This window comes from Myodes glareolus, chromosome 6, assembly GCF_982192425.1.
Source record: "Myodes glareolus chromosome 6, mMyoGla1.1, whole genome shotgun sequence".
Lineage (NCBI taxonomy): Eukaryota > Metazoa > Chordata > Mammalia > Rodentia > Cricetidae > Myodes > Myodes glareolus.
The window spans coordinates 90,251,351-90,260,839 of record NC_142031.1 but is presented as its reverse complement, the minus strand read 5'-3'; the positions used below and the strand labels follow the sequence as shown (position 1 = coordinate 90,260,839).

At 41.6% G+C, this 9,489-nt stretch overlaps 1 protein-coding gene across 4 annotated transcripts; it reads right to left on the bottom strand.

The window, feature by feature from the left end:
• Positions 1-1,520: 1,520 nt before the first annotated feature.
• Srsf7 (serine and arginine rich splicing factor 7) lies at positions 1,521-9,395 on the bottom strand. Of its 4 annotated transcripts, none has more exons than XM_048416074.3 (8): positions 9,237-9,395; positions 7,924-8,104; positions 7,201-7,377; positions 6,254-6,328; positions 5,932-6,042; positions 4,769-4,822; positions 4,230-4,265; positions 1,521-2,989 (listed from the first exon to the last, which is right to left on the bottom strand). In XM_048416074.3, exons 1-8 carry the CDS (start codon positions 9,262-9,264, stop codon positions 2,935-2,937), a joined length of 717 nt encoding a protein of 238 aa, XP_048272031.1. In that variant the 5' UTR covers positions 9,265-9,395; the 3' UTR covers positions 1,521-2,934. The 4 variants fall into 4 exon arrangements, with proteins under 4 accessions (XP_048272031.1, XP_048272032.1, XP_048272033.1 ...); XM_048416075.3 differs by having other exon boundaries at positions 5,941-6,042; XM_048416076.3 differs by lacking the exon at positions 4,230-4,265.
• Positions 9,396-9,489: the final 94 nt, after the last annotated feature.

The following is a 9,489-nucleotide window of genomic DNA, read 5'->3' as shown; positions in this document are numbered from 1 at the left end:
GAGCCCAGCCTGCAATTTAAGAGGGTTCAAATCCGTAAGAGTTAAATTCTTATCTCCTACCAGATAAACCAGAATAAAGCACTAACTTCTAAACCCATAGAAGTGGGGGTAACAGTAATTTTGGAGAGACCAATTTCTGATTTCCTTCAATAATCACAGTAAACTGGCCAAGTGTAAAAACCTTCCATTTTGCTGAGTTAAAGTAACTTTCTCCAAGTGTTCAGCCTACCTGTTGCTTCTTCCCTTCTTTAAAAGCTGCCTGGTGGCATCAAGTCTTTAGTTCCAGCACTGAGGCAGAGGTAGGGAGATCTCTTGAATTCAAAGTCAGCCAGATCTACAAAGTTCCAGGACTGTCAGAGCATGCACTTTTAATCCAGTATCAGGAGGCAAAGGGAGGTGGATCTCTGAGTTCAAGACCAGCCTGATCTACAAGAGCTAATTCCAGGACAGGCCCCAAAGCTAGAGAAAAACCCTGTCTCAAAAACGAAATTCTGTACTTAGATCTTTATACTATAAAACTAGTCATTAGCCACTTTATCTTTGCTTTTTCCCCATCTTCATCTTCCAGATAACTCCACAGCCAGGTCTAGTATTTATTAATCTTTGTCCTTCCAGCTAAATATATTCATACATGTCACTTTTCCCCTTCATTTTGACTTTGTGCCAACTGCCAATCTGATATTTTGGACCTTCCTTCTCAACTTGAAAAATCAAAGGGGCTCATTATTGCCCAGAGGATACACGTTGAGTTCCCAGCATTATTGGGTGGCTCAATCAGTTTCAAGGAATCCAGTCTCTTCTCTGGACATCTGTACTGTACCTTAAAAAGAAAAATCTGTAAGGAAAAGAAAAATTTGATACAGTTCAAAGCCTGATGGGGAGAACTCTGTGCACCCCTTATTCTTCTACATCCAAGGATTAAAAAGTCCGTGTTTTTCTAAGTCTCAGGCTGAGTCAGCAGTGGTGGCACACACCTTTTATCTCAGAAGAGGCAGGTGATCTGAGGTCAAGACCAGTCTGGTCTACAGAGAGTTCCAGCACAAAAAGAACGCCTACATAGTCAAACTGTCTGTTGGAGGGGAGAAAAATCTCAGTAGTCCAGGTCTGACTCTATCTCAAGATTCTCCAAAAATGTCAATACAGATATCACCTTGCCTGATCTCAAACTTACTATATAGCCTACTATAATGACCCTGGCGCTCCTTCTTGGCACTACTATTCCCCAAAGTAAACTTTCAAAACAGGGCCTGAACTACTGTTAAATCAGTGTTATGCTGAAAAGTAAATGGAATTGGATCAGCATTTTTCCTATCTAATAGTGGTAGAACTGCAGAAGAGAAGCCTACAGGCCTACACAGCCAGTGCTCTTGTAAAGGCAACATGACTGTTTATGGGATGTTTTTTATTCCATCCCATCCCATCAGGCTATCACATCTAGAATGCTACTAACCTTAAAATGCTACAGGGTTGAGTGTAACTTTTTACTCAGATACCATACTTTCAAAAATCGAGTATCAGGATTATTTGTTCAATCTCTGCATATTTATTGTTGAACAAACTTAAATTTTCAAATACAGAATTAAAGCTAACCAAGTGCAACAGGTAAGTCTGCCCGTTACTCACATAGCTTCATACCATGTATTCTATTCAACCAGTCAAATTTGAAAAACAAAGACTCCAAATGACTTCCACTCAGCCAAATAAATTTGAGGCAGACCAGTACAGTATTCAAGTTGCAATACCAGACAGCTTTGTTGAAAAAGCCTAAAATGGACAAGGACAGACTCCTGTGCTACCTTTTTTACACTCAAGGCTAAGAAATATAGTAAAAAGTTTGTCCAAAAAACACTCAAAAATGACTGTTACTGTCCTTGTGTTTAAGTCTGAATAAGAATCTACTGGCTATACCATTCTAAAGTCTACCAGATCTACTAAAAAACAAAAACAAAACAAAAGCTACATGAAATGCTGCTAAATATGTAAGGTTTACAAAACTGTCTCATTAACATTTTTTCTCAACATCTCTTTGTACCAGCTTGGCAAAATAGAACAATGTTGTCAGACTGCAAAAATCTAGCTCAGATATTAACAGGGTTTTACACAGGATAAGGCAATCCATTCAAAGGAAGAGTATTGAGGCTGAATAATTTTGCAAAGCTGGTTTACAGGGTTTTGTTCCAAATTCAGACAATTATTTAAACATGCATGTTTTGGTATTAAATTGGCTGTTTGAAAGAAAAAAGTACATTGAACAGAAATCATCTCAAGTCTGAAAAAAACCACAAAGCTACTAAAATCTCAGCCTCTAGAAATCATTTTCTTCCTACTTCTTAATATGACATTTACACTAAGTTCCTGTCATGCACCCATTAATAGGCTAAATCAGTGGTCCCTCTAGCTTGACAATTTGAGATTGTTAGCTTGACTTCTAGTTAACACCAATTCTCAATTAGTTAGGGATCTGCCATGATGCATTCATGCTATTAACAGGACAGATCATTTAACCCAAAGGTACAAGGGTAAATGGAATTTTCCAAGTCCTTTAAAATCCTGGACAGTGTTATGTATAGAACAGTTAATGATGTTAATACTCCAACACCATTTAACTTCACAGGCCGATATAGTCCAATTAACAATTGTCTTGACACCTGATGTTACCAAATTGAAAAATATTAATATTCAACACGAATCAAAAATCTAGTTAGAAACATTTTATTTAAATGTGCCAAATAAAAACCCACATCTTCAGACCAAAAGATGTTAATACATTCAACAAAAACAATTACTTAACTGCTATGAATTTTACAGAGCAATAACCCAGATCCATTTTGATTAGATGGTTGATGACCCTTCCTAGGTTACATTTTACAGACATAACAAATCCCTTATAATGTAAACAAAATAACTTTTCCCTAAAGGGTGAACTTGAGAACTTCAGTCCATTCTTTCAGGACTTGCACTTCTCCGTGGACTTCCTGATGGGGAACGACTGAAAAGAAAAACATTAAGCATGGAACCAATTAGTGTAATGAAGCTTCCTCTTCTTGTGCACAAGTCAGAGTAATTTAGTATTTCAAAACATTTTATTTATAGGGATCCAAGTCCTATGGCCAAAAACCTAACATAAATTTATATATCCCTCTTTTACCTCACTTGGCATTAACTCTTTTTAACATTTTTTTAAAAACTAATATTTATTAATTATGTATGATGTTCTTCTGCACACCAGAAGAGGGCACCAGATCTCATTACAGGTGGCTGTGAGCCACCATGTAGTTACTGGGAACTGAACTGAAGACCTCTGAATAAGAAGAGCAGGAGGTAGGGGGCTGGAGAGATGGCTCAGGGGTTAAGAGCATTGTCTGGCTCTTCCAAAGGTCCTGAGTTCAATTCCCAGCAACCACATGGTGGCTCACAACCATCTGTAATGGGGTCTGGTGCCCTCTTCTGGCCTGCAGGAACACACACAGAATATTGTATACATAATAAATAAATAGGGAAAAAAAAAAGAGCAGGAGGTGCTCTTAACCTCGGAGGCATTTCTCCAGCCCCTGGTATTAATTCTTAAAGATTCCTAATTGTGTGGTCAGAGGTATCAGACTTTCGATATGGGTGTTAGGAATTGTACTACATCTACATCTTCTGGAAAGAACTGCAGGTGGTCTTAACCACTGGGCCATCTCTCCAGCCCCAGTATTAGGCATTAAGAACCAATTAGTCAAAATTGTAAGGTTACATTAAACAATAAGACAACTGGGTCTTATTGTTCTGGTGTGTTGTAGCACACGCCTTTAATTCCAACATTGGGAAAGCAGAGACTGTGGGACTCTTATTAAACAATAAGACAACTATTTGAAGTTTTAGGGCTGAGTCATTAAGAGTTATTGGACAGGAATGGAGAGCAACTATTTAAGATTTATGTTTTTATGTGGACATTTCCTTTTTAGTTATTCTACACACAGGAGGAAAAAACATGTTTCCTAAGTATAACACTTCCGACAACTTGGACAAAAGACTAAAAACACCTTAAATTTCTCCAACACTTAATGGTTATTTCCAACTAAAGTTTTATCTAATACAGAATAAAGTCATCATTTAAAAATGTTAAACCCAATCTATACAGCACCAATTCTCCAAAGAGTTCAAAGACCACTAAGTAGGAAGTTCAGTTCTCCCAAGAGGCCATAACTTTGACAAGATTTGGCAACAAAACATTTTATTTTGCTTACCTTCTTTTAGGTGACGGAGATCTGGATTTTGATCGGCTGTCAAAATACGAAAAATTCTAGTAAGAAAAGGCACTAACGAATCTCTTCCTTATAGCCCTACTACAAAACAAACCCCAAAACTATCTTACAATTAAAATGTCATTGCAGCTAAAATTTCAGTGCCTATCACATTTCCTTAAAAAGGAATCTTAAAATGGCCTATATTTACATAAAATTGAACTGCAGCATTATTACAGTTCATCTTTTACATTCTGTATAAAGTACATTACTCAGAATGTTTCTCTATGCACCTATAAGGCCTCTTAATCTCCCAAAGTAATGTCAAGTCACATAGCATTAACTTCTCCATGAATTCAGCCAAGTAATAGGCCATGTATAAATAAAGTTCTCATTTGGGCTACCAATAAGGTAGTTATTTCTACCTAACATTCACGTTTTGGGCTAACACCCAAGTTTCAATAATTTACAAGACTTTGAACTCTTTGGATATTGGTGCTATATAATTAAGAGCACTAAAAATCAGATTTTTTATATCCTACCTGCTTCTTGGCCGTGAAATAGACCTGGATCTTGATCTCGACCTTGAACGGGATCTTAATAAAAAGAAAAAGGGGCACAATCACACAAGAATTCCTTTGTAACTGAGCACCCTTCCAGGTAGAAGAGACAGGACAGGACAGAAGAACTAAGACAACTGGCTGCAAGACTCTTGACTTACATACGTTGATCCAATGTAGTACAAATGATCAAACAGGAAAATTTCAAATACAACGAAACCCACTATTTCATACACTTGTCATACACAATTGGTCACTACTCCTTGTACAGGTGCAATAATCCCATTTTCAAACACTAGTAATCAAATTAACTGGGGGGTTCCATCTGAGAAAATTGCTGATTTGACTTTTTATTCTTGTTATCATGGATGAAGGACCTTAATTTGTTAAACCAATTTAGGTTGACTATCTTTTAAAAACCTTGATATATCATAAATTGATCTAGAAATAAATGGTAGATAATTTTCTCAAATTGTTAACTCAAGAATTACCATATCTAAAGGTTTTGTGTATTCAACAGCAAAAAGAAAAAGCCAGTGGCTTTTATATACAACTGCTTTTCCATCTGTAATGCAAAATTTTTATGAAATTTGATCCAAATGTAAGGTTTTCCCCTATTCAGCTGGTATGGCGGCCTACACCTTTAATTCCAGCACTCAAGAGGCAGAGTCTACCTTCCAGGGTCTCAAAGCACTCATTCCCAAATCTTACATTTCATTTACTGAGAGTGTATGTTTTGAGTAGGTGAATGCCATAACCTTCCTGAACTCAGAGAGCAACTTGTGGGAATTGGTTCGCTCCTCCCCTTATGTGAGTTCTAGGATCAAAGTCATGTTAACAGGCCTGATGGAAAGCTCTATAGCCATTTTCTTCAGCCAACTAGCACCATGCCTACCCAGATTATTCACTGTTCTGAGGTGGGTTGTAAACCTCACTATGCTCCCCTTCTGTCCTCAAATTCCCAGGCCCAAGTAACCTTCCTGGTCTCAGTCCAAGTTCTAGGACTACAGGTGTATATCACTACACTTAATAAAAACCTTTACACTTCAAATATTCTGAAGCATCTCACTTAATTAAGATACTTCACTGTGTCACTAAGATGTGACAATCCATCTACAAGTAAGCAGGAAAAATGTGTTACATACTGGAAATACCTCGATCCTTTTATAGAACCAGACCTAGATCTTCTGAGTGAAGCTGATCTGGATCTACGAAGAGACACAGACCTTGATCTTCGAGGAGATGCTGATCTTGACCTAAAAATTAAAAGAAGTTCTCTAAGTTCATCTCTTTCTTTTCTCCCCCTACTTGTTAAATCTTAAATTTATTTAATCCCAGCACTCAGGAGGCAAAGAGAGTTCGAAGCCAGACTGGTTTACAGAGTTCCAGAATAGCCAGAGCTCTTACAGAGAAACCCTGTCTCTCAAAAACCCAAAACAAACCCTTGAATTTTTCAAGATTTCTCACCTCCTTCCCCGACTCCTGCTGCGTGAGCGAGAGTATCGCCTTCCCCTGGAACGGGAATGTGATCTAGACCGTGACCTATTTTTCAAGTTAGAAAAATACAAAATATTAGACGATAACTCAGTTTTAGTGTTTGTGTACCTCTGCTGAAATCAAATCTCAATCTATTTAAAATTTAGTATCTCATTTGGAAAAACTCTGGGCCTATAAGTTTTTTTTTTTTTACTACCTAAAAAAAGATTTGTTAAAAGCTGAATTACAAATTAGAATTACAAAATATAAAACACCATAATGCGTATTTAAAATAAACCTTGCAAGTTTGCAGGTCGACCCTCTTTGGCCCATGGTCTAGTAGTAGGTCTAGTAGATCTAGACGATCTAGAAGTATCTATAGCCGATCGCTGCATCTAGATGTTTTCTTCAATCTAACGACGATCAAACTGACAGCCAAAAGAGCCAGGTGAGGCTTGATTGACGCAAGAAGATTTTTCTAGTTGGGAATGTGGTCAATCTGGTGTTCCTCTTTCTAAAGCGGAGGGGGGCCCCAATTGTAAGCCAAATTTACTGTTACGGCGATCACCGACTCAAATTTTCTGCCCTTTAAAGAATAAGGTGAAGCTAGGTGTAGATGGCTCGAGGGGATCTGGCCTCTTATGCTGATCACCTCAAGGTCTAGGAGGATCTTAATTGTCGGATTTGCAAGGCGCCTCAGCATGATATCATAAGGCTCGTGACATTCTGAATCAAGGCGACTGACTCAAACGAAGAAACCTGAAAGGTTTTGACCAGGTTGATTATTAATATATTAACATTTTAATTAAACAAAAACTGTAAAATACACCTGTACAATTAACATTCAAGTTTATAGAAAAACACTAGTTTCTGCCTTGCTAATAAAAAAATTACTTTGATTAACTAGAATACCAACCATTCCTTTATCAATTAAATACCTGCTTCTTCTTCGACGGCTATAGCGATGACAGTCATAAGCATAATGTCCCTTTTCACCACACTCATAGCATCTATCATTAGGATCAAAGGGACGTCTTGCAGGTGGCCTATCAAAACGAGATCTCCGAGGCATGCCTGTTGATAATTCAACCCTCACTCGAGAACCACAAATCACCCTACAAAACAGCAAGAAAGCACTAAAATTAAAATATTCAGGTGACTTCTAAGTTTAAAAGAACTCTATCAAACAACTACTCATTCTCCCTACAAGCTTTGTCTTTGTTTACAAAGTTCTTACAATTCCACTTTTCATCTTTAATCTTAATCATCAGGGGCCGAAGAGATGGCTCAGCAGTTAAGAGCACTGGCTGCTCTTCCAAAGGACCGGGTTCAATTCCCGGCACCCATATGGCAGCCCACAACTGTCTGTAGTTCCCATTCCGAGATCCAACATCCTCAGAGTATATATAGAAAAGTGCACATTAAATAAACAAATCTTTAAAAAAAAATTATCAGGTGCCTGTAACGGCAGCGCTGATGCAGGAGAATGCCATGTTCCGGACCAGCACAGGCTGGGAAACACACTATCAAAATACAAGGCCCCAAGCCCCCACCGTAGTTGCAGGTCTCCAGACCAGAGAAATCTATGATTAGCACCAAGATTACTTACGATCTAGCCCACAGGAATATTTTAAAGAAAATGTTATTAACAACCCACTTACTTCCCATCCAATCCTCGAACTGCATCTTCTGCATCTCTAGGATCTTCAAATTCCACAAAGGCAAATCCTGGAGGATTTCTGGCAATCCACACGGTTCTTAGGGGCCCATAGTAACTGAATGCCCTTTCTAACTCGCCTTTACCAGCACCAGTTCCCAGGTTACCAACATACACCTTGGTTTCTGTTTAAAAGCGCAAATAGAACAAACGTTATTCCAAGTGTATCTTAAGCTGGAATTCATTCCTTTACAACAGACCATCCTTAAGCTGCGCAACGGCATGTTTTGTTTTGGGGTGCTCAAGGAGACTGAGCCAGTCAGTGATCTACAACAGAGCCACACTCCAAATATTTATCTATACATCGCTCAAGAGCAGCTGGGACTAAAAGGCGTGCGCCACCATGCCCCTCATTCCTTTTGGGGGGGCTCTCCACCAATGCCTAAATTGTAGCCTTAACCCCGTGAAATAATAAAGCCCGACTCGTGAACAAATTCTGGCGTCCTTATGGATTGGAAACCTTGGAAAAAACTCTGTAAAGGAGCGTGGTGGATGTAAGGCGTGGGGTGGCTGGGCCCCGCCCCTCCTCGGTCCCGGCAGCCCCGAGCGAGCTAGAGCGCGCGGGCTCCCGCGGCCCGGGCCAGCCAGAGGTCTACCCGGGGCAGGGCCGTACCGGTTCCCGTCTTCCACAGCAGTCGCAGGCACACCCCAATGCCCGCCCCTGAGGCCGAAGCAGCCACGCTCCAAACGGCTAAAAACAAAAAAATAAGAAAAAAGAAAAAGAACAACAAAAAAGCCGTCGCCGCTCGCAACGATCGCTCTTTCCCCTCACGCTCCTTCCTCAATTCAATCAGTTGTTGGGGCGACGCGCAGCTCGCAGCTGCCGTTTTCCCTGCGTCTCCAATCCAGCCCCGGATCTCCCCGCTCCAGTGGCGGGAAAGCGCTGAGGAAATGCGCCACCACGGTCGTCAATGTGCTCAAAATGGCAGCCGCGGCGGCCGAGGGCGGGGGGTGGGGGAGCGGAGGCGGGCGGCAGTGCAGAGAAGGGGCACACCGCAGGGGCGACCGTCCCACCGGCTTTCGGCCCGGCCCGGAGGCCGAACCGCCCCGGCGCCCGAGCCCCGTGGCGCACACGGGCCCTCCGGCCCCGCTCGCCCTCCCACACCCCGCCCCCGCGGCCTCCGGCTTCGGACGGCGTGCGCCTAAGCCGCCATTACGCACGCGGAATAACCGTCTCCAACTGCCGCGCCGACCCCACGGCCTCGCTCCGCTCAGGCCGCGACCAGTAGCGTCCTCCCCTGGGCCCCAGCCGCTCACCTCCTCCATACCGCCCGTAGCGTGACATGATGGCCGGTCCGCGTACTCGGCTCTCGCTCGCAGTACCCGCAGCTCGAGTAACACGGACGAGGCAGCACAGCTTCTCTCGTCGACACTCCCGGCGGCGCTACAAGGAAGAGGCCGGATTCGCGCTTATATACGCGGCGGGCGGGGATTTTTTTTTTCCTCCGGCGCATGCGCCGTGTCAACGTTCTGCGCGGCACAAAGAAGCTGGGTGGAAACAGCCTAGAGG